The 25,267-nt window shown below is 40.5% G+C and overlaps 1 protein-coding gene across 1 annotated transcript in view; it reads left to right on the top strand.

Moving 5' to 3' along the window:
• The window catches only part of AGBL4 (AGBL carboxypeptidase 4), a gene marked incomplete at its 5' end in the record, with an annotated part of 965,543 nt that overhangs the window by 875,443 nt on the left and 64,833 nt on the right, over positions 1–25,267 (top strand). The window contains one exon of the mRNA XM_054384552.1: positions 12,300–12,462. Coding sequence (XP_054240527.1) covers positions 12,300–12,462 — 163 coding nt within the window. The remainder of the gene's footprint in view (positions 1–12,299; positions 12,463–25,267) is intronic.

The following is a 25,267-nucleotide window of genomic DNA, read 5'->3' as shown; positions in this document are numbered from 1 at the left end:
AAAATACTTAACCTCACGGTACTCTGGAAAGCTGACTACGGTTTGCAGGTAAAAGTTGTGAAAGGGATCAGAAGCTCTTCGTTTGCACATGACTTCAGAAACAGAGGCCTGCCTTTGATGTAGCCATCAGCACATGAAGAGGAAAGTAAATGAAAGGGCTAGGAAGTTTTGCTCCCAAATAAATACATGTGACATTCTCGGGCAGCTGACTGAAGAAAAAGGACAAATTCTGTATGGAGAGCGTTCTATATTTTCAAGATTTAAAAAAGGATATTTTTAAACATTGGGGAGTAAATATAATCTGTATGAAAGCTCTAAGAGTGAGAGCTGACAAGCTCTTTTGAAAGGCTGACTCACTGCATTTTGGGAGCAGCTGTTGACTCCATGTCTGTGAGTGTCTTACACATCAGCCATGTCTAGGAGTCGTGTCAGTATTTGGAGGGATGTTCTTCATTTGACCTTTCATGTTCTGGAGAGTGGATTAGTCACAACAACCAGACACAAGCACTTGAGCATTTCAAGAACCTGCTACTCTTAGGGCTGGCTAATTCTGACCTTCATGACAGTATGAGAGGAGGCCATCTGTTCTCTTTGGTTCGTTTAAAAGAAACAACTGCAGCCACTCTTGGGTGGCTTTATCGCTTTGTAAAGATTGATTTTCTTTGCAATTGAAGGCAAAAGACTGGCCAGAGATATTTGACTTAATCTTGTCGTTTTTTTTTTTTTTCTTTGGACTGTGAACTCATAGTACTTGGCATACCTTTGAGTTCTCATTTCATTTTCTTGTGTTCAGCATCCCAGCAGAGCACCTTCCTTAGAAATACTGTTTGTTGTCCTTTGTATGCCATGATTAGACAGAGATCCTGATAAAAACTTGGGATCCCATTATGCTGGGCACTGTGTAACTACTGAGAAAGTCCACAACCCCAAGAGTTTTCAAAAGAGAGTGAGAGGGAAGTGACTTGCTTGAGGAGATTGGAGAATAAACCCCAAGCTTCCAAAGTGCCAGTCTCATTTCTTTTTTAGCAGTTCCCTAGGTTTTATACCACACTATGCACTCAACAGTGAGGTCTCTGAACAATACATTGTAAACCTCAGTGCCTTAACACTGTGTACTAAGCTATATTTTTGAAAATACTATTGTCTCAGCTATATGAAAACATTCAGATGTGAAATAATTTGCTCTAGTACTTTTGTTGGGTTTGTTTGGGTTGGGTTGGGGTTTGTTTGTTTGGGGGTTTTTTGGTTGGTTTGTTTTGTGCTTTTTGACCTGGGTATTTGAAATTGAGGAACTGAGGAAAAGATTTTATTCTATCTATATTTTCTATTGTTTTCCTTGTATCCACATACTTAAGGTTTATTACTCCTGCAACACCTACCTCATCAAACCAAGCTTTCTTAAGCAGGATGTATTGCTTCCATCTACCTGTGGCATCCTCGTTGGGCTGTTACCACTTATCCTGGCTGGATTCCTATTACTGATCTCTTGTGTGTTTTCAGCTATGTCTGAAGGAAGCACTGCCACAGGTGCCTGAGACAGTAATAACAGCTCACAGACACTGAATGAGCAAATCCCAATAATTTGTTTCAAACTAAAGAAGAACCAGTCTGTGTTAGGAAAGGGAAGGGGGAGCAGTTAGCAAGTTGCTGAGATCTAGAATTCACCACCAAGAGAAATCCATACCCACTTGCACCACCATCTCTTGTGTGCCTCTCTGCTGTTATGGCAGAAAAGACTCTTGTTACAGCAAGCCAAAAGCTGTTGCATTCGGGCAGGTTTTCTTAACATCATGCAAGCTTAACAGATCTACTCAGAAATCTCTTAAAACCTGAGAACAAATGATCCCACCTTCTTTTTTGTTATCTTGTACCAGGGCATTTGCAGGAAGACAAATACAGCTATTATGTGCTTTAGCACCCCTCTGGGATGCATTTCTGCTCACTGCTTCTTGGACGTGTTGCTCCATAAGCTCAGTTATTTATTTATTTTTCCCACAGGCTGGGGAGAGAGGAAACCTGTTTCTGCTGGCACAGGGAATAGAGAGTCAAGCCTTTGCTTCTGAGCATTATAGGTTTTGGTCTCACAAGAACTCTGCCCTCTGGAGAGTCACAGCTAAATGAAACTGCTTCATTACATGATGCTGAACCAGTCCACCTCTCTTTTTATACAGAGGGTTGAATTAATTTGTATTGCAAAGAAAAGGAAAAGGAGGAGGGGGGGAAAAGTGTTTGAGTAAATGGATTTTCTCTCAGTACCTTCTTCTTGGGTTGTTTGTGAATATAAGTGTTGACAGTCATTTCTCTGTCCCCACACAGGTAGAAGTTTTAGATACCGACAGAAGAAAACCAAGTTTTCATAGCAATTTTATGGTGTATTTTCAAAGACCATCATTACTCTTAGTTAATGTCAACAAGCTGGGAGTAGGTGACAGCCTCCCAGAGTAGTACAAATGAAAGGAGCTCCTTTACATTCAAACACAAGCTACCTCTCTTGCAGAGCACTTCAAATTTCACTCAGCTGGGACGAACTGTGCTGTGAAGGAGAGGTAGGAAGTTGGTTAAGAACTGGACATCCACCCCTCTCCCAGGATCTCTTTCTGGGTATGACCTGTTGAACTGTGTGGTATTTTGACATAGGTAGAATACACATCTGGTTCAGAGAACTATTCCAAATCAGTGAGAGAGCCCAGAAGGAGTTTGAGCAATGGACCGTACTGGGTTGCTTTGGGAGCAGTGTACAGCATACTACTCCTCTGTAGGAAGGGCTGTAATCTCCTGATTTAGACCTACAAATGAGCAGAACATCTCTTTGCCACAGAGCAAACCACTTTTTCTACAGACTATTCAAAGCAACCACATGCATGATGGTATTTCCCTTTCTGTTTCTCGTCGTCCTAGATTTCTCCCATTTGTACAAACGATTATGAAAGCACTCCCAAGAGACCACACACATACTTACAAAACTATTGTACAGAGAAGAATTGCAGGCTATTGCTAGAGGCTATTTGATTGTATATTTTGAGGAAACATCTCAATTTTTACTGACAAATAGGGAAACTGAGAACTCCAGACACACAAGTTATTTTCTAACAATGTGATCATTCCACTGAGCTGAGACCAGGAAAAGCCAGCTTTGGCATGTTTGAGGAAGGATGTGTTCTGAAAATCAGAGGCTGCTATAAAAGGAGTATCCTTTCTTCATTGTCATCCTGAAGTATTTGCAGATCCCTATTTGTGTGTATCATTGGTAATGGCTTGGACTGGCTCTTTAAAGGGAGAGAAGTTCCAGACTAACTCTCTGTTTATGGGTGATGGGTTTGTGCATATGTTAATGGTTGAGTAGGTGACATTGTCCTGTGTGGCTAAGTGTGCTTCTGGTGACTGGGAAAAGAAGACTTACTACAGAAGGAGCTGCGCTGACCTGAGGGACATGTGTTCAGGGAGGAAATACAGCCTGTGTGTCACATGCAAATATGTATGCTTGGGTTGTCAGAATCTTTTGTAAGAGGAGATCCAACCAAGGTTTGCTTAGAGGATGGGGTGAAATCTGCATCCTTCTCTTGCTGTTTCTCAGTGGATTGTGAAGGGCTGCTCAACTCTGTAGGGGAGCCCTTGAATGACTTTGTGAAGGTCTCTGGCAAAGCCATCACCACCCTGCTTTGTCTGGCTGGGAGTGTTAAGATGCTCTCTCAGAAAAGCAGCTGTTTCAATTTGTATTCCAGATTCATTAACTACTATGGTGAAGCCAATGAGCTCAATGAGCATCTTCAGTGCTGTGGTGCTCAGGAAGGTGGGAGTTGTGAGTAAAACCAGTTCAGTGTCTGGGAAGTCTCATCCAGTGTGAGGTGTCCCTGCCCATGGCAGGGGGGTTGGAACTAGATGATCCTTGTGGTCCCTTCCAACCCTGACTGATTCTATGATTCTGATTCTAAGATGAATTCTGGGAAATGTGAAACACAGGACAAATGCCTTCACCAGTGCTGCCAGTGTAACTGGTACAAGGTGCAGAGACAGTCATCAGGTTTCAGAGACTTCCATCAATCCTAGAACTGTATAACAGAGCACTGTAGAGAGCAGAGCATGGATACTAATGAGAACTGAAAAGTGTAGCTATTGTAGTTCTCACAGGTGAGTATCTGAAACCTGGAAGCATGAAACCCTGTTGCTTTTCTAAACACAGTTTCCAAAAATGGAACTCATTTGGTATTTTTTTTTTTTTTGGGGGGGGTTGTTTGTTTGTGGCTTTTTTTAAGCATAAACTAAGAGCTGATAAATCTCCCTCCTTCCAACCTTTCTGCTAATGACCATACAAATATGTTTTTTATCTGCAAGTTTAAGCAGGCATGACTGAAAGACATTTGAGAGGGATGAGGAGAGGGAAATATCTGGTATTCCTTCACTATACATTAGAGAGATAATGAAGCCCCTCAGGGAGCAGATGTGTATATAGTGACAAAAGTACCTTTAAACTGTTTTTTCTCTGGGGAGAATTTCACTTTAAAGCCTGAAAATGTGGTGCTAGGCAGGCTGGGTTATTGTGGTACTCCTACAATGTGATGCTGCCTTTAAGAAAGGTTGATTGCTGTCTGCCTTCTACTGAGCAGGAGAAAGAAAAGAAAAGAAAAGAAAAGGAAAGGAAAGGAAAGGAAAGGAAAGGAAAGGAAAGGAAAGGAAAGGAAAGGAAAGGAAAGGAAAGGAAAGGAAAGGAAAGGAAAAGAAAGGAAAAGAAAGGAAAAGAAAGGAAAAGAAAGGAAAAGAAAGGAAAAGAAAGGAAAAGAAAGGAAAAGAAAAGAAAAGAAAAGAAAAGAAAAGAAAAGAAAAGAAAAGAAAAGAAAAGAAAAGAAAAGGAAAGAAAAGGAAAGAAAAGGAAAGGAAAAGAAAAGGAAAAGAAAAGAAAAAGCAGAGTGATGACAATCTCAGGTACAAAGACTATTCCCTGGTTAAACCCAAAGTTTGCTGCCCATTTCAGTGTTCTTATCAGGCACAGGAGTTAGGATGCAAATTGCTGTCAACTGTAGAGCCAGCAGTGAGAGTGAGCGAGTCCTTTCGGCAGGAGCATTAGTCCAATCTGGCTGTCCCTAAGGAGTCTGGAAACACTCAAAGTAATGGAATCCCTCTTTGAAGTGATCCTGAACTTTTCAAAATCTCCTTTTGCCGAATTTCAGAAGTCACAAATGATTTTGAGATTAAATATGTTTTCCTCCTGTGCATCAGAAACATGGAAAAGATGAAAAGTGAGATAAATCAAGGAGTCATTTTGAGCTCTGTTCTCATTTCATCGCTTCTCTGCTCACAGAAACCATTCTCCTCACCTGCTATCTCCTTCAGGTCAGCTTTCTGCCTCTGGGATTTTCTTCTTTTTTTTTTTTTAATATGTATTTATTTTAAAATAATTCCAGCTACATTTCAGATGTTGGCTGCAGCTTCTTTGTAAAATAAGTTGGATGAAGGCTGCCTGATAGCAGCCTCCCAAATGCCACAATTTCTAAGTCTGCAGACCCAGCTGGCATGGAGTTGATAATGTCGCAAAAAAATGCTTTCCAGTCTATTAAGAGAGTTAATGGAGCTGATGAGAAGTGGGTGTGAGGAGACAGCTAAGTTAGCTTTTGAAGTGAGTACTTTCCTCAGTGATTCCAGAGAAATACAGAGATAAGTTTTGCTTGTAAGATGGCTTGATGGGCTACCAGCTGCAAGAATGGCAAGGTGAAAGCTGGGTACACCACAGCAGTAATTAGCTCTATCCATATGAGTAAAGGTAGATGCCAGTTGTACCCCTTTTATAGCACCCTGTGGACAGGCAAACAGAAGAGTCACACTTTCTTTGCTCTTTCTAACTTTTGCAGACTTCAATTAAGCATTCTGGAAAATGAGAGTGAATTATAGCTGATACTGTAAAACTCTTCCCTGAGATGGATTTGACATTGTCTGGGCTCCAGTCCATTTCCCAATGGCACATCTCTTCTTCCTTAATGACAAGGATGACTTTCCTTTATTTTTCTAGAGCGCTATCTACTAACTTTTCAATCACCATTTTTTTTCTGCACAAGGGCAGTGAGTTGTGGACTAGGAGAGGTCAGACCTGGTTAGGTAAAAATCTTGCTCTTCAGCTATAAGAGCAGCATTATCAGATAATTCTAGTGAGGTTGTAATTGAGTCCTGATTACGTTTGGCCTTTGCTGGTGCTGATAGGTGGAGAACATGAAGCAATTTTTATGCACAGTCCCAGCTTACCCCAGCAGGTGAAATGCTTATTGCTCAACTACAGAATAAGTTAATGTGGGCAGTTTTTTCTGGTTTGAAGGTGAGGTAGGTTTTTTTTTTTTTAGGGGTAGTTAACCTCTGTTTTCAAGTACAGCTTATTTCCCAGATGGAAATTGCATAAGGTGGCCCAGAATATTTCTAACTATGTATTATAATATGAAGCCATTTTCTAATTACAAAATTACAAATTCTTTCAGTCTTTATGTCTCTGCTCTCCTCCAGGAAAGTTTTTTAACATAATTGTCTGATTCTCATGAGCACAGAGTTGAAGATCCTTTTGTAAAACAGTTCCTGGACCTACATCACCTATCAGCAAATAGAAAGATTTCCTTATTCTGAGTTTCATGCAGATGTCTATTTGTGAGGATAAATGATCTTCTGGGAAACATTCATGTGCACACTAGAGCTCAAATTTTTGAATGCACATGCAGTTTGCTACTTCCTACCACAAGCACGTAACAATTGGTTGTATTGCAACAGATGTAAACAGCTGGTAAAATCTATTGGTTAGATTTCAGGACTTCCTTAGACCTTACTACATCAGAAATTCATCTTTCTTAATTTGTCAAAGCTTGTGACCACATTTTTCTCTGGTTGACAATTTATTTCCTAATTACTTTGAGTCATTTGTAACTTGTTGTTTCCTTTCTTGCTGGGTTGGAGAAACACATTAGAATTGATCATAAGTCTATACCCTGCTTTCCGTGCCAAGAGCCTGTCAAGGTCTGTAATGCCATCATACCTTGTGATAGTTTTTCTCCCTAATGTGTTGAATGACTTCAGAAGATGACAAAGATTTGTTCCCCATCAAGTCCTGTATGTGAAAGTACCTTTTTGTACCTTGTCCGTTTCCCTGCCATCAGTGAAAGGCAGAACTGAACCTGAACCTTCCATCCATCAGTGGACACTGTGCCTGCTTAAGGTTTTAACTCTTTGACATCTCTTCTTCCACTGAAAAACAGACCCAATTTTACTCAGTTTTGCCTGAAGTTTTCCATTTTGTTCAACCTTAGGTTTTTTTTGATGACGTGGCAAGAGAAGTTCCCTGTGAAGTCATACATACACCAAGCAAAACCACTTAGATTCCAGGTCCTTCAGGATGCTCCACCAAGCAAAACCACTTAGATTCCAAGTCCTTCAGGATGCCAAAGGGCGGACTTGGGCAAATCCAGTCTCAGACGTATGAGAAATGTGCTGTTGTCCCTCTTTTTGGAGCCACTCTTCATAGATTGAGCCAGGCAATCAGCAATCTGCCTACCCTCACTTTGTGAATATGGACTGCTCAGGGCATTCATTCCAGTAGCTGTTAGCAGGATGATGGAGCAGTGCTGAGAAACCAAGAGTATCCCTCAGCCATATGGGAGCTGCCTAAGCTGCTGAGCTTGTAAGATAGATACCAGAGGGTGTAATTCACTCGGGAGAGAAACTGTGTGGTAGAATGTTCTCAGCAGCCAAGAGAGAAGACTGCCCTCGAGACAGTGGTTCTGGCACATTGAGAGGTTTGACCAAGGGCCAAGATATTTTTCTGCTTTGACACCACTCCAGGAAGAATTTGCATGCTTTTTTTTTTTTTTTTTTTTTTTTTTTTTCCCTTCCCTTCCCTTATTTCCTGCCACACATCTCTTTGTCTGCTGCAATTTCTGAATGAGATCCAATTGGTTTACAAATGTCTTTGTGTTACCTGGCTGGTCACTGTCATTCCCAAAGGGGAAACCACTCAAACAGAAGGTATCCAGCACAGCATGGAGAGGAGGAATGATCTGGTAGGAAGGCATGGGGAAGCTGCCACTAATGCCTGTAGAGAGAGGTTCAGCACATCTTGAGGCTCCCAAGTGTGTATGTGATATCCATGTGTAGTTTTCTAGTGGATTTCTTCCTGCTCTGGTGTTCTAACACTGGATTCTTGTTGTTTGGCACCTCCTAATCCCATAGTTAGCTATTTGTTCACTGAATTTTTTAAAACAAGCTGGGTAGCAGAGTACTTCTGTGAGGCTTTAATACATCTGTGTGTTTTAAAAACAAATCACTGTTGGTTTTATACAAACATCCCTATCTGAGAACTTTAAAGTCTGTGGTGTTTGCCTCCACACTCTAGACTTTGTACTTTTTGCTGTTGCTGTTGTTGACACTCCCATGTGATTCAGCCTTGAAGAAATACATATTTGTTTAGCTGTTCTCCTGCTGTGCCTGCTCAGTGCATTTGCTTAATGATGGCTTCAGTTCAGCTTTGCAAGGGTTGTAGGGCAGTAGATTCTCTTTGTGGACAATTGACCTCTGTTCTTGCCCTAACCACACCTCCCTTTTCCCCAGACTAGAGTTTGATTAAATAAATGTGCATGCAAAGGGCTTTCTTGGCCATCATAATACATGGCTTTTCATAGCCTTTGTTTCAGCATTTCCAGCTGCCAGATTCGGTTCTGATAAGAACTCCCAGTTTTTCCTACCTATTTCTCCACTCCATTTGTCTTGATTTGAAATAAGTACAAGGTTGAACTCAGTCAAGTACATGTTGCCCTTCTTTTCAATTGGCTGAATTTTCTTAGATTTTTAATTATCTTCTTTTCATTTAAAGCATCAGGTCACATCCTGGCTTGCAACATTTATTCCAGAGCCAAGTCCAAGTTTCAAAACATGCATGTGTTCCTATTTGAAAGGTTTATGTTGTTTTCTGCAGTCCAACCTTCTTGAGCCAAATCAGAGATCTTATTTTTCACTCAAAACATCAATTTTGTTCATGTCATAAGCTTTTTTTTTTTCAAAGTGAAGACAATTTAATCTCCACAATCTACATTTATTCACCTAAATGAAAGTTCAGGTCCTTTTTTAATCCTGGCAAAGATTTTATTAGTGTCACACCACAAAATAGCATAATAAAAATTCAAAGTCTGGAAAGGTCCAGATTTTGTTTTCTTCTTTTTGCTATTCACAGAACCTTCTTTAAATTATTTAAACTACTTATGCTTCACTTTTGCAATATGGCAAGTATAATTTTGCCAGTAACTGGATCCAACTGCTGAGTTATGTTCTGCCAGGAAGCAAAAATCACTTCAGCAAAGTAATATATCTGACTCTCTCTCCACCTATTTCCAGCTGATGAGGTTTCAGCTCATAGCAGATATTGTTTTTTATTAGGCCCTGAGTATGTGACCTTACACTTGTACAGCTGAGTTTCATATGACTGTTATCACTGTGGTCCTCAAGTTCATCCCACTGTTGTGGTATTTTGGTTTTGGGTTCTTTTTTTGGTTGTGTTTTTGTGTTTATTTGTTTGTTTGGGGTTTTTTGTACGATATTCAAAGCTTCCTCCATAATGATGATTCATTCTATGGTGTGTCATCAGCAAATTTTCTTGGCATGGTCCTTCTTTAACATGACAAGGATTGTGATGAAAATATAATGTAAGATTTATCTCAAGAATCATCTATGAGGAATTCAACTGACAACCTTCCCCTAACCTGATTGAAATCATGAGAAATAGAATTGAAAAGGACCTCATGTCCAAACTGTGTCCCAAAGTTATGAAATATACTCTGCAGATACTTGTCCAGTTTGTTCTTAAATTTAGTTGATGAGATTCCATAATCTTCACAGATACTCCATAGCAGTAACTGAATCTTCTAATCACTGGAGTACTTCTGTCCCTAGTGTCTGCCCTGAACTGCTTCTCCAACATTTTCCCTGTACCAAATGCAGTCACAGAATTAGCTCATTCCCCTTGTGAGTGATGCTCCTGCTCCTAACCCCCAATACCACGTTCTGATGTATTTGTTGTTGGAGCTGGCTTTGCACAACTCTAGTCACCAGCTGATATTTTCATGCTTTGAAAGTACACCATGGCATTCATTTGAATGTGAAGCTCTCTTCACTGAAATCAATCTTTACTTGACTTCTGATGCAATCCCCAGAGCATGATCACCTTCCTTTATGTTTCTGAATTTTAACTGAAGACAAAGCTTCCCTCAGTTTCTGGAGCTCCGTAGTCTTTTAAAGTGTTCTTTGGCAGGAACTCAGAGAACTTTCTGTCTTGTAAAACCTCCTTAAGTGTTTTATTCCATAGATCAAATTAACTTCCCCATCAGTCCTTACGAGCATTTTACCTCCATGTCACATAAGTATTCAGAATATCCTCAAGGTGTCTGCCATGTAATTTGCAGAAAATTGTATGATATGTACATAACAGAATACATTCTGTGTACAATTTACCACAAAGCTAAATATTATGTTACCACAAAGATAAGAAGCTGCTTTGGAAACTCCAATGTATGATGCTAATAAGAAACCTAATTTCATCTTATTCTAATTAACCTGGAAAGCCTTTCTTTTTATAACATGAGAGAGACTTCAAAACATCCAGAATATTAATAAACCCACAGGTATTTCCATTCCATATCTTCTGATATACACTATTCATCAAGAACTGTTCCTCATTTCAGTATTAAGCTGATGTTCTTGGTCTGGAGAAGTTTAACATCTTGAATCATTGCATTTAATGTTTTAAATAAGAAAATTTATTTTCCTTGGTTTTGGTAAGAGAGGGACTTGATAAATACTAACATTATGATAGCAAGAAAAGGTACTAACAAGCCAATAAGGATCAATAGGAGGACTCTGAATAGCTCGAGGAATTCACCATGGCTGCAATGACTGAACAGGAAACTATTATAAGTGTCCTTTATTCTTGAGAGGAGAAGGCTGAGAGGGAATCTTAGCAACATCTATAAATATCTGAGGGGTGGGTGTCAAGATGAAAGTACCAGTGTCTTTTTGGTTGTGCCCAGTGATAAGACAAGGAACAATGGGTGCAAGCTAGAACACAGGAGGTTCCACCTCAACACAAGGAGACCCTTCTTTCTAGTGAGGGTGACAGAGCACTGGAACAGGCAGCCCGGAGAGGTTGTGGAGTCTCCTTCTCTGGAGTCTTTCAAAACCTGCCTGGAAGCATTCCTGTGCAGACCGCCCTAGGTGTTCCTCCTTTGGCTTATGGGTTGGACTAGATGATCTCTGGAGATGCCTTCCAACCCCTAACATTATGTGAGTCCTTTATGTTACATTGCCAAGGTAAAAGTCATAAAGCAGGAGCTCTTAAGGCCTTTTATGCAGTTGATCAAAGATGGATCTATTAAGTGCCTATTTAAATATTATTTTGTGGTGGTCACTAGCTTGTGCTGAACCCAGATTGATTCAGTCTAATGGTTATGAGGTTTGCAAATGGTGTCTGATGACCAAAGTGAAATCAGAATCTGTTTTTCTATCCAATTGGTTAGGAACAAGCTCTGAGACTTAATCAACCATAAGATTAGCTTTGCTTTAGTCTTCAGACATCACACCTGCAGAGAAGATGCAAAACTCGCTTATGGAAATATTTGGAGCCCTTCTCTCCACCCCTCAAATGCATAGTCCATAGGGTTCTTAAAACCAGATCTCCAGTAATAGCAGAAAATATTACCTTTTATATTGTGCTGTTAATGCTGTAACACAGTGCAGTATATTTTTCCACCCAGAGAGCAACACCCAGTTAACATTTAAGTCAGTGAAGTGGAAATGTGTGTTACCTAATTTAAAAACCAGTCAAATGTCTTAGGTGAGAAAGTTTCACTAAAACTTAAATGCCACTGTGATTCTACTGTGCTCAAAACAGTCCAGGGCAAGGGGTGGGAGAGAATGGTTGTGATACAGAGGAATTCAGTAGAGAGGAGCCAAATATCCAAATACTAGTCCAGCTTAATTTCTGAGAATGGAGGGTCTGAAAGGTTTACTTTCAACTCATGCATATGACAGGCTATCCATAAAGGAGCAGAAAAGTTGATGCTACTAATGAACTCAGACTGATGTTTTTTTGGAAGTCTCCAAGAGATTACTTACAGTGTGTGTGCCAGAGCTGTGTTTAAATTAATGGTTTCTCCATGCTCGTGTTCCAAAGTTAGTGAAATCTCATACAGTGCAAAGGAGATTTGACAATGTGAATTTAACTGTTTTCTATTTTAACATATTTCTTCCCCTGATCTCACAAACTCTCTTCATGTCTCTGTCTCCTTCAGTCCAGCACATCGTTCAACAGAGATGCTGTGAAAGCAGGGACAGGCCGGCGTTTTCTTGGGGGGCTGTTGAATGACACATCCTACTGCTACACTCTGGAAGTCTCATTCTACAGCTACATATTGGGTGGACTTACTTCTGCTGTCCCCTACACAGAAGAAGCATGTATCCTTTTGAAATCCCCCCTCTTCATGCAGCACACGTGAACTGGGCACTTAAGGTAAATACTTCTATCTCAATAAGAGTTTGCTGAGATAGGAACACACAAGTGGAAATGTGAGTCTGCTCCTGATGCTTTAATTTCCCTGATATTGATTCTCCATACTGTGGAAATTCAAGAAGAGAAAGGCATATTAGATCAAATAAGCTATTTCCCTCTTGTAGGAGATTGTCTCACACACCTATTACAGAAACTAGTCCTGGAGAGCCTGTGATCCATTCCCTTCCACAGGCTTCTGTTTCTTTCTTAATTTCCCTCTTTATCCTGGTGTTTGTATTGCTGTTTTAATAGCAAGCTGAAGGGGTGTCTTTGGTACTGACTTAAAATAACTTCTTCACCTTTAAACTGCAGCCAGAAGGCTCTGCAGGATCCACTGGATTCTGCAGCTGCCTCAAGGCCAGGTCTTTAATACCAGTTGACAAGAAAATGGGAAGCCAGCTCTGCAAAGGAAATGACCAAATCTGCTAGCATTTTTGAGTGCTTAGATAGAAAGAATGTCTCATTCCTCAGAAAAACTCCTATCCACCTGGCTATCACAACACATCAACAATTTGTGCAGTTGTTCTGACTGGTCTTATGATCTGGTCTTACTGTTCTGCCTGCTCTTTTTCTTTCTTGTCACCATGCTTGATCAAATAGCCATACTTCAAGCTTGTGTGTGTTACTTCATTTCATGATTCTGTTTTGGTAGCTTTTGAAATTTCCATAGGTTTAGAAACACTGCAGAGGGATAAAGGTCGGCTGTGGTTGCCTATTTATCTCTCCATTGCCTTTTGGAAGTTGAGGAAGGCTTACAGCTTTAGAGTAGTGAGGGGGAACTTTTCTCGAGAGATGATTCTTCATCAGTCATGTATATATGCACACTGTGTGGGACTAAGTGAGAAACAGGGAGCAGGGAAAGTAATTCTGAATCATTTGGAGGTTGCTGGTTTGGCTTCTCCACTGAAAAGTGAATTCTGGGGGAAGAGAGAGGATGAATATATTAAGGTGACTTATCAGGCTTTTTGAAGCATGATAGAATCCAAGGTCTTTTTTGCCCAGTAAGGTTAACTATTTTCAAGGAAGAGCTCTTGTGACATACCCATGTAGTTTATCTTCCCACTGAGAACATTGTTCTTATTGTTAGGTTTAGGTAATTATTTTCTTATGTTGATATTTTGCTATCTAACTTTCACCTTTAATTCTCCTCCCCACTTAGTATTCATTGTACCAACAACTGTTTGTTTGTCTTCCTTATTTATCAAGAAGAGTTTTTACAGTGAGGGGTGGGAAGAGCTCCTATACAAATGAGATCATGATTCCCTTGAATGTTTTTCTTCATGACTTGTAGGTCATGCTGGCTTAGTTTCCTTTTTCACAAAGATTATTTTTTGGGGTTTTTTTTGTTTGTTTGTTTGGGGTTTTTTTGGGTTTTTGTTTGGTTGGCTTCACATTTCAGAGGTTATGGGGTCTAACAACTTTGTCTATTTGCTTGGCTTGGCTGACAGAGCTGCAGCATTCTCAGGTTATTTACTGTGACCATCAGTGACTAGAGCACAACAAAAAGTCCCTATATGACAGGAGATTCTTCTTGATGGTGCTGTATGGAAAACTCAAGAAGCAGCTTGATTTCTACAGTTACAGTTTCAGTTGAGTGAAAAAGGAGAAGCTGGTTTTGGCTGGGTGGATAGACAGAAAGCAGGGAAGACTCTTTGCCCATGTACTGTGGTCCACTGGTGTCTTGCTCTGATATGTTTTATTATTTCCTTTTCAATGGACAGACTGTCCAGAGTGCTGTTTTTGACACCTCTCCCTTATGTATGCAGTTTCCTAGTTAGAGAAGAAATGGAGCTGCTTGAAGCAGTCTCTAGGCTGGTCTGTTCTTACCCAGGAGTGGCCAGCATTATGTATAGCCTACCCTGGCAGGGGAGAAGTTTCATATCACTGAAGTGCCTGGGACCAAAAGTAAAACAATTGCAGAGCATTCCAATTTAGCCTCAACAGCTCTTCCAGGTTATTTGCAAGTCAGTGATTAATTAATGCTCAGATTTTTTAATGGACCTGAACCAAGGCACAGCCAGTCAGTTTGTATTGGCCTCCAAGGACAGGTGTGCTTCTATTAACTGTCTGGCTCCATGCAGGCAGCAAGTGAAGCAAGTAAATGAAGAAAATATAGTGAGCCCAAAAACCGTGAACTCAGAAGGAAATCTGCCTTCAACTACATTTCTTAGGACTTTATTCAACCTACTGTGATGTTAGGTTTTGAGAGGGTTTTTTTTGGGTTGGTTTGTTTTTGGTTTTTTTTTTTTGTTTCATTTGTAATAGAAACTGGATCAGGGTGGCTAGAATTGTAGAAAGCTTCTGGTGTTGGATTTAGAAATACAGACTGAGACACAAATTCAGGGGACCCATAGCCTTGAACCAGAAACCACAAAGCCAATAACACCCTGCATTCAGAAATTAGTTGTACTGGCTTCATGTGGAGACCAAAAGAAACAAGGATCTCCAGGTTCCACAAGAATATTAGTTTAGCCTAATATAGTTCCTGGTGACAGGTGAAGAAACTGAGGTAGGTGAATAGTCTTTGTTTTGGGCTGGTGGCATGTAAGTCTGCCTCATAGTTTTGTTACAGCATTTGTGGCAAATGAGATCAAAGTTCCATCCTCTTTCACGCCACTGTCTAAGTGAATTAACTTAGTGCCATTAGTGGCAGTGTTGTGGTTGGTTGGGGTTTTTTTTATTTCTTCATGTTCCTTAGGATTTGTGTGCTAACTCTGTGATCTATACAAACCTCACTGTAAGCCTATAATAAACTTCTACAGAGGGTAAGATTACACATATTGTTCACACTTGTGTGACTGAACCACGCTTTGTAATTATTGAGATAAATGAATGCCTTACGTGCATGAAGATGGGGGACAGGCTTTCAGTCTGATATGTGTTATTTGAATTCTGACACTGCCAGTGTGACAGCAACTTCTTTCAAGAAAATATTAAAACAAACAAACAAAACCCACAAAAAAACGAAAAAAAAAAAAAAACACAAACCAAAACAAAACAAAATAAACCCCAAACAAACACCAACAGGAAGGTGTCATTAAATGTGACAATATGTTCCAAATTACTCCAGTTAGTATGACTGAATGTCTGAAATACTTCAAGAATTCAGAATTTAGAAGATTATACCAGGTATGTTATATAGAAACAAAGTTGCCCCTGAGGCTGCAGTATTTAAATGAAATCCTGGAATGAAGGATATTCCATCAGCCTGTGCAGGAGGGCATATATGGTAGGATAGCCTCATCTTGCCAAGAGCTGAACTTCTGGCCTCTTCTAACAAGAGTTAATGTGACTGCATGAATATCTCAGGCCTCGGTTAGCATTGTATCTGCAATGGTTACTGCTGGAGTGTCTCTTGTATTTTCATCCTGCAAAGAAAGGACTGCATCAGGTGTAACTTCCTGAATGTCCTGTTATACATTCCTTCAGAGTGCCTGGTAGGTCTGTGTCTAACTGATATGTACCTGGTGCCTGAGAAACATTAGGGCTACCTTCTCTAAGCTTGGCTCTGCAGAACGCTCTGTGATAATACATGCTGTAGGTAACAGTGAATGGAAGATATTTTGAAGGCATAATAAGGATTGTAGGCTTGTCAGTTAGTTGCCTGGAAGTGGACAGGGAGATGTTTAAAACCCTCCTCACATGTGCACACTCTTGGTGGTAACTGATTAAAAAAGCAGTGCAGCAACAGTTGGCTCAGCATTAGGTGAAGCAGCTTTCAAATGAGCTGATGTGCTTCCATTAAATACCATGTTTGACTAGTCATTTACAGGGCTTATGACACAAGGCATGTCAAATGCTTTGTAACAGTCATCACCAGCAGCTCAACTGCTGAGCTCTCTAGATACACACCAGCCTCACAGCTGGGCAGGGAACAAAGGATAAAACTCAGGGAGGAAGGATGAATCTCCCACTGTAAGACTCTGAGTGCACTGATAGCTGATAGCACACCCAGAATTGCTTTCCACTAGAGCCTGCTGATCAGCAGCTGTCACAGCCTGACCTGAGAGTGGTCAGTAAAGGAGTCTCACATCAACAGTTTCAAAATCTATTGGGTTCATTTTTAGAGTGTTTGAACTGGAATCCCTGCTGCACAGCAGGCAGCCCTTAAGAGAGCAGAAAAGGTTTTACTTTTCCAAAGACTGGCCATGAGGTACATATACAGAAATGATGCAGACTGGGCAAGAACTGGTATGATTTTAGCTTGGTAGCTGTAGGGGAGCCTAATCATCATGATGAGTGTGCACCACCATTTTCAGTGTGTCCATGGCTTGCTTTTTGTGTATTGTTAATCTTAATTCTAAACTTCCTCCAGGTGGGAAAGTCCCTCATCCAAATATGAGCCTTTAGTTATCTACATTTATAGCCTGACTCAATGAAACAATTTTGAGTGGAACTGGAGACTGGAACCCTGGATTGAGGGTTTGTGGAACAGTTTTTTTGTATGGCTTTTCTAGGCATATCACTTCATCTGTTGGATTTAATGAATTTAATGGCACATCTTTTCTAAAAAACAACCCCAAACAAATAGAAAACATTTTGGAAGGCATAGTTGAAGACCACAGAAGAAACAGACATGTCTAATATTCTCCTAAGGTAGGTCTTTTCATATTACAAACAGCTGAGAAATCACGTCAGTCCTTTAAAACAGTACAGCTGAACCAACTTGCAAAGATACCACTTGGTCTTTCCACTGCATGTGTTGAATTGGAGGCTTTGAATGCCTTAAGCAGGGTGCAGGTGCACTGCTGAAATCTCAGTCCTCTTTATGGATGTTTAAAAAAATGTGTTTATGTGGCTACAGCCATAGAATGGAAGCTTAAATTGACTACAGCCCCTTCAGGTATGTAAGAGGAGCTCACATCTTGGACTCTTGTCACAGCTAGGACCACTGTGCTCACTCTTATTCTCAACTTCAAGCAGAATAGCAGCTTGCAGCTTGACTGGGGTCTTAAGAAGTTAAATCCCCTGAAAGAAACAGTCATTTGCTTATATCCAGATTCCTTTTAAAGAGTACTTGGATCTCAGTAAATGCCTGTCCTGAGGAAAAGAAATCTGTATGCAGAATACAATTCCAGTAAAAGCATCTATAACTTTTAGAGCTTCATGGACCTGACAGTCCTCTAAGGCAAATGTAGTTAGTTACTTTGGGCCATTTTATTTTCTCCTTTTTTTTTTTTTTTTTTTTTGGCAGCTGCCTGTCTGCATTCCAATAGCTCTTTTAGTTATATCCTTAAAAGAAGATCCTCATGAGCCAGATTACAGCCCTTGCATGTTCATTCCCACCCAGTAAAGGGAACATTACTAGCAAAAGCCAGTGAGGTATGACAGGCTGTGCTGATAAAGCCCAGGGAGCTCTGCAGAGGTTATCCAGTGTTGCTTATGCCTGAACTTGAGTTAGAGCTTGTTCCAAGATGATTTCAAAGTAAACCAAACACATACTCAGGAGAAGACCTCCAGAGGTCTATATCTTCATCCTTCTTTTTCTAAGCTCCTAGAAATGAGCTCCTTTATATCTGCTGCAAAAGGAAGCATTCATTCTGATCCTGCAGATTTTCCTAAGTTCGACCTCCTTGCACATCATCTCTCCAGTATTTGGTTATTTCTCAATACCATGTTTTGGGCTGTCTTTGAGGAAAGAAAACAAAACCTTCTTTCAACTCCCCAGCCTGTGTGAAAGTGTCAAGGTTTACAGCCACAGTTTCAAATGCTCTTAATATTACTGGAAGCATAGAGTTAAATTATACAGTTGTAAAGTTACTTTATAGTGATAATGCTGTCAAGCATCAATATCTCTGCCCCAGGGCACCATGGAAACTCAGTTAATGATATAAGAAGCTGTTTTTTCAGGGTTGCAGCTGTTGGCTCATACCCAGAAGGAGTCTGTGTTTGTTCATATTGTGTATATACAGGGGAACCTGCTCAAAGAAAATTAAGAAACAGTGTTGAATGAAGTGCAGTGGAATGAAAGTGCCTGCCTCTTTCCCTCACAGAGTTCAATAGAGTGGACAGTGCTGTAGAAAAATACTCATTTTAATGTAAGAGAGAGGGTATTTGTGGGGGAGAGTGTGGGTATGTTTGTATGTAGATTTATCTTGTTGCCTGTACCACTGACTGCATCAATCTATGCAGACACAGTCTGGGCATATCAGTAAAGAAATGGAAATTAGGGCAGGTGACTGCAGTCAATTTAGGAATATCTATAATTTTTGTAATGGATTTCTTAGCATCTGTATCCCAGAGTGCTTTGATAGCCTCAGATGAAAGGTGCTATAAAAGTGCAAAGTGTTATTACAAAGGTGGTTTTTTGCTTTTAAAGATTTTTTGTAATTTTTTTTTTTTTTAATGTAGAATATCTGTCTTGGAAGGCATCTTCAAAGTATTTCCTGGGGATTTAACCATATGATTTCAGTTACCTTTTGGTTAGGAGCCAGGTATCAAATACCATACATGTGAATGGGGAAATGGTCTTGTAGTTAACTGCTTCAGTAAGAGCAGTCTTGAGTAACTGGTTCAATTCTTTATGTGCCCAGGTGCTCTGCACACTGCCTGTTCAGTTAAGTGCTCACACAGCTTTCTGTGGGGAAGGAGGGAGAGCAGGTCAGCCTCACAGGCCTGTTCTAAGCAGAAGTGAAAGGGAGTTTGTAAGCTTATGATACAGTCTTGAAGTGAATGAAGCATCAGAGGTACCAAGAGCCTACATGTCCTGTCAGATTTTAAGGCACAAGTTAAACTGAGCACTGTGGTTTGCTCCATAGCTGCGTTGTCCTGAGAACCATACATGAGGACTTTGTAAGAGTGTAGATAATTGTCTGTATTTTTGTGTACAGAGTTTTCTTTCACAGGGATACTACAGTGCAGGGAAGAGAAGAGGGGGTGGTTGTGGGACCAGGATGTAAGCAAGATACATATCCAGACCCATAGAAATGATCTCAAGTCAGTTTCAGGCATAAACGCAGGAGCCTGCCTTCTTTGAAGAGCAGGAAGACTTCTGTTTAGTCTTCAGAGCCTAAACTAGGGAAATCATACAGACTGCCTCAAGAGCTGGCAATACTTCCTCATGAACGGGGACCTTGTGGACAGTGGGAACACAAATCTTTACAGAGACACATGTGCCAATGTAGTCCCTGCTTCCCATCAAGTGTCTTCAACCTAGTGCTGGCAGAAAATGTGCTCTTTGGCCTAGGTAGTGCTGTATCCAGTGACACAAGAAGGCTGGTCCTTACATGCCAGCCAACATGAGGAAACACAGCTCTAAAACTGATCTTCTATCCAATGCAGCCTTTGGGATCTCTGATGAGACACTGCGGGTGCCAAACTGTCACTGAGGTCTTATTGCTTGAAATCCTCATCAGAGCTTTCCATTCAAGCTATCAATTACTTATGGTTGCTCTCAGGGCAGCTGAATCAGTGGCCTACAAGCACAGAACTCCCTAATTCAAAGATGTTTTGATGGTGGTATAAAACAAAATCATAAAATTTGCCAGTTAATAAATCTGTTACATTTTTTTTTCCTTTAGCATTTCTTTTGCACACAGAAGAAAATAAATTAGACCTAGTACAAGTGATGCCTTTGCTGAATGGTTGGAAGGTGAAGTTGATTACCTGAGTGATTGCAGACTTGTGGCTAATATAAACAAGTGGGGAAAGCAGCTCACTGCAGGCACTGCCATCCCTCCTGGAACTGGCTTTCAAGGCTCTTTTCTATCAACTTGCATTTTTATGTTGCCTTATAAGCAACTTAGAGCAAACTAAGAATATAGAACTGATAGTCAGGCTCTTAGGTGCTCAGAACACCATCCAAATGCCATTAGATGCATAGTTAAAATAATTCTTTGGTAAATGTTAAATTCCTATTAGTGACACTTGCTAAACTTAAGTGCAAAGGAAAGGGCAAGGCTAATCTAAGAGGTTACAGAGAGCAGGGTTTAAAAGATATCAACAATTTATTGGAAATGTCTGAGGGGAGTGGTTAATATGACTAAAGAGTCATGTCTGTGGGTTGAAGATTTAGGTTGGGAGAGGGCTTTCGCCAAGGCTGTGCTGTGAAACTTTCCCAGATGTCAATGGGAATGAAAAGGGAAAAGCCATTCAGAATGAGGCATTTTTAAAGATATAATAAACAGAAAAAATACAGAGTCTCTCTGATAGGTTCCTGCCTTATTTTTTTCCCCCTTTTTTTGGTGGTGTTTGTGTGTTTGTTCTCTTCTGGCTTAATCTTCTCCCCTATGCCTGCTTGTCTTCTGACTGTATCCTCTCCATCTTGTTTGCAGTCATTACACCTACACCATGCCTTTCTGTCATCTCATCTGATTTATTTACAGGTGATGTTTCATTAATCAGACACACACACTGTATGCTTTTTGTTAACTTCATGCTCCTTTACCTAAATTATTATTCTTTTTTTTTTCTTTTGTATTTTGCCACCTAAAGCCTCAGCAGGGCTTATTGGTGATTAAAGGGAATTTTAAGGTGGGAGCAGAAGTTATTTTTTGACTATTACTTCTTTAGTGCCCAGTACCAACGTCCTGAAAGGGAATGAGAGTTGGTTTGTAGGGATTTCAGCCAAGGAATTAGTGTCTTGCTGTCTGTGTGTCTTTCTCAGCTCCTTGACCAATTGCAATTGTGTTTGACAGTGATAAAGGTCTCAGAGATATTATGTTCCTATGAGTTTCATGAAAAACAGCTAGCTGAATGAGTAGGGAGACCAAAATTAATCTCTCCAGTAGGGACAGCTGTATCTCTATTGTTAGAAACCAGAGGAGGACAGTAGATATGAAAGTCACAGGAAACAGATACCACATCTCTTTGCCTTCCTGGGCATGTTACTGGTGAGTAGAGACATCATTTAAATTTCTTTTTCTCAGCAAGGTTTTATCCCTAACATTTTCATGAACCTTAACAAAGGATACCTCATGGCATCCTGAAAAACAGATTACATCTCCTCTAAGTCACTGTTGAAAGAGCCTAGATACCTGGCAGGTACAGCTCATCAGTGAGGAGAATACCCCTCCAAGACAAGACCAGTACATGGTCACCCCAAGCCAGCAGTGTTTCTTGTCACCTAGAGGTGAAACTTCAACAAAGTCTGAACATGTCTTGGTCAGAAACTAAAGATAATTTGCAACTTTGATCTAGTGTTCAGAAACCTTTGTATCTTGATAAGAGCAGGATGGATCTGGTTCTCCCATGTCTCAATCTCTGAACAGAATAACAGCCAAATCAGCTCAGATCAAAACCAGTCCTCTGTTGTGTCTTGTCTCAGAGACCATAAACAGATGACTGAGAAGCATATGATAATAGGATAAGAGCATAACAATACTTCCCCTGAATATTTTTCCAGCTCCCAGCAATTAGTGGTTTGTGGATTCTGGAGCCAGAGATGTTGATTATGTTTGTATTAACATTCAGTGGATTTGTCTCCTATGAACTTGTACATGTTTTTAGCATCCGCAGCATTCCTTGATAGGAATTTCCACAGCTTAATAATACCTTGTTTGTTTTAAGCCTGCCACCTGCAACCTTTATTTTGTGATTCCTAATTGTTGTACAGGAAGCAGCACTGATTCCTATCTGCTTTCCCCATGGCACTCATATCTGCAGCCCTTTCTTCACATTCAAAGTGTCTTAGCCTGCTTATTCACTCTTTGGGTATTTATCTTTATACCATAAATGAAAAACATTGCCAGATCAGAATGATTTCTTTGTTTCTAGTGTTGTCATATCAGCTTACTAGGTATACACAACAACTGTATGAGTTGCCAAGCAATGGAGAATCAACTCTAGTGTCTCTAAGGGTAGAGTCTGTGTTTGCTGTGTGTTATGATTTTTACTTGTGCTCAGGATAAATCCTGCCCTGGTCATAGAAGCAGCTGTAACCATCCTGTGTTCATTTCCTCATACACTTAACAGTCTCTATGTGTTCTCTCATACTCTTCAATTTTATTGTAGTTTTTTTCCCCCCCAAACTTAAGAGGGATTCGAGGGTTGTTAAGTTAACAGCATTTCTGTTCAGAATAGGGGGTGGAATTTTGGTCATCTGGCTAAAGGAATACAGGAAACAGCTCCTGCTAGAGGAATAAATGAGGTCTGAAAATTGCAACATCCTAAAAACCTTGCTTGTTGTCATTAGGATTGGTGTGCATCCCTCTCCCTCAGCAAACCAACTTCCAGACAATATGCTTCCACAGTCATATTGCTTTCATGATTCAGCCAGGTCAGTTTTTTCCTAAAACTAAGCAATTCTTATTAAATCAGCAATTGCTATCTGGTGCCACAAAAGATTAAATGGCAAGTAGCAATTCTTCCATCTTTTCTGCATTGTCAAGTCCCTCAAGAAATCCAGCATTTGGGTTAACTACTCAAGATCTCTCATAGCAAAGAGTTTCAAAATCTCATATTCTTGCTTTATACTGTGAAGATTTGAGACTGGGATGTTTCTGAGCCAACAGGGTTGTTATCCTGGTGTCACTTCTTCCTTACTTAATGATTCCTCTTTGCGCCATATCCCTCATATGTCTGCCAAGTAGAATTTGTTGCATTGACTTTCTTTCCAAAGCCTGCCCAGAAGGACAGCTTTCCTTCAACCAGGACACAGAAAGGGGCTGTGTCTTCAGAACCATCAATATTTTTCTTGAGATGATAAATGAACTGCCAATAAACTAAGGTAGCTGCCAGATCCATCTGAGAAACAGACCTTCAGACCAAATTTATGCGTGCTTGGTTTATTTATATGTCTGGAAACTTTTGAGATACAAATGGAGGGCTAGCCACTCTGAGGCAGCCACTGACAATTAGGTGGTACAGATAGATAAGGGGGAGAGCTTATGGCCTGGTTCATATCCAATAACAATTAGTATGTGCTAACATATCTCAAACAAGAAAATGGTTTGAGCTTCATCATAGGGAACAACACGGTAAGGAAACAAAACTCAAAGCAAGAACAAAATTCTCATACTTGCTGTATCATTCAGATTGGTTTTGCCCTTCTGATCTTTCTTGCTTATAACTCAGGGGTCTGCACAGTCTCTGAAATTTTTGTTATCAAGATTATTCTAAGGAGATGGCCATGTGTGTCTGGAGGGATGGAACCAGTGTATGTGCTTCATTGAGGAAGGTTTGGAGAGAGACCAATGTGGTTTATGAACCAGCTGATACAGTTGGAGAAAGCAGACAGTCTTCATGGTTAGGGTCCTTTGGCTGGGCAGCAGGTGTGTGTGCTTCATATATATTCACCCCATAACTCCCACTGCTATATTTTTGGTTCCAATCAGAAAGATTTCTTAGAGGTTTAAGCTTGGATAAGTTTTACAAAAACAGGCAGCTGAGCAAAGGAAAGTGACTAAGCTAATACCTCTGCTGGGGGAAAGGCTGGAGCGAGTTTAAAGGTTAATGTACACTAGAGGGTCTGTATGGAGGAGCTGCTGTAAATTCCTCCAGCAAGGGAAGAATTTCAGCTGGCATACAACCCATACTGCTGGAGAAACCAAGGGTAGAGCCTGGGTCTCTTTAGTTGTGCTGTTGGTGGGACAATTATTTCTGATTTCAAAACAGGTCTGGCCTGATGCAGAGCTGGCACGACCCAGGAGCCCAGGCTGCAGCTCTTTGCTAATGGGGAGGCACCCAAGCAAGTCCAAAGCAGCAAAACTATGAGGATGAGCACTTAGTGTCGGCTCTTAGGAGGACAGTAGAGGCCCAACATCCTGGGGCCTCTTTGCATCTCCCTGTAGCTATTTCCCAGTGTCTGGCTAGGCCTCAGGAAGCAATTTCCCCCTCCTCACCTTGCCTGCCTGCCTGCTGCTGGGTCAGCACCAAGCAGCACAGCTCAGCTTGCCTGTAGTTCAAGTGCCCTCTTCTGGCACGAAATGTTTTATTCCTCAGTGGCAGCTGGTTGAAGAGAAGTGGATGTTTTTCTGATGGCTGCTGAAATGAAGAACAAAGCAGGGGTTTGCTGCTTCCTTTGCTTCCTCTCTATGTCCTGGAATATCATGGTGTGCAATAGTGGTGAAAGAAGGAGCCTCCCTGTTGTATCAGCCTGGCTAGGTCAAAGCTGTTTTGTCTGACAGTGCTAAGATGAAGATTTTGCTTGCATCTGAGGTTATTCAACAAATATGCTTTTATTCTCTTTTGCCTTTTTTTTTTTTTCTTTCTCCCTGCCTTATCTTTAGCTGGCATAAATCTGTAGCTACCTTGATTTATACCAGCTGAGTGTGTGCTGGCCTTTTCCTGCTTATGTTTTCTGCTCTCTGTTGTATAAATTGTCTCTTGGCTATTCTTGACCTGTTGATGTCAATAGTTTTCACTATGAATCCCAATGGGATCTAGAGTTGACCTCTATTGATTACCAGGGAATGTTTGATGATGAAATGTGGTGAAAGAAATACATGTAGCTGCTGCCATAGAGGTTTTCATACTGAGCACTCAGTTGGAAAAGGAAAGTTTTGATGCACTTGTTAATGTGAATTCAAGGTTAGCAGTACACAGCACAGCAAATGCATCTGTCTGCAGAGGGATTTAAAATCAGCCTTTAATAAGAAAAAAGGAGTTTTCTGCACTGCTTTATTCCATCAGTTATCATCAGAGGCCTTCACGTGTGCTTTGGATTTTTCTCTATATTTAAGGAACATTTCAAGCCATAATTGATTATGGCTGAATTTGTGTTACAAAGTGGGGAACAGCAGGTCAGGACATTTATGCTATGAGACAAGACTG

The sequence above is a fragment of the Indicator indicator genome, chromosome 10 (genome assembly GCF_027791375.1).
Source record: "Indicator indicator isolate 239-I01 chromosome 10, UM_Iind_1.1, whole genome shotgun sequence".
NCBI classification, from domain to species: Eukaryota; Metazoa; Chordata; class Aves; order Piciformes; family Indicatoridae; genus Indicator; species Indicator indicator.
Note: the sequence above shows the minus strand (reverse complement) of the source record. Positions and strands in the feature narration are given on the sequence as shown.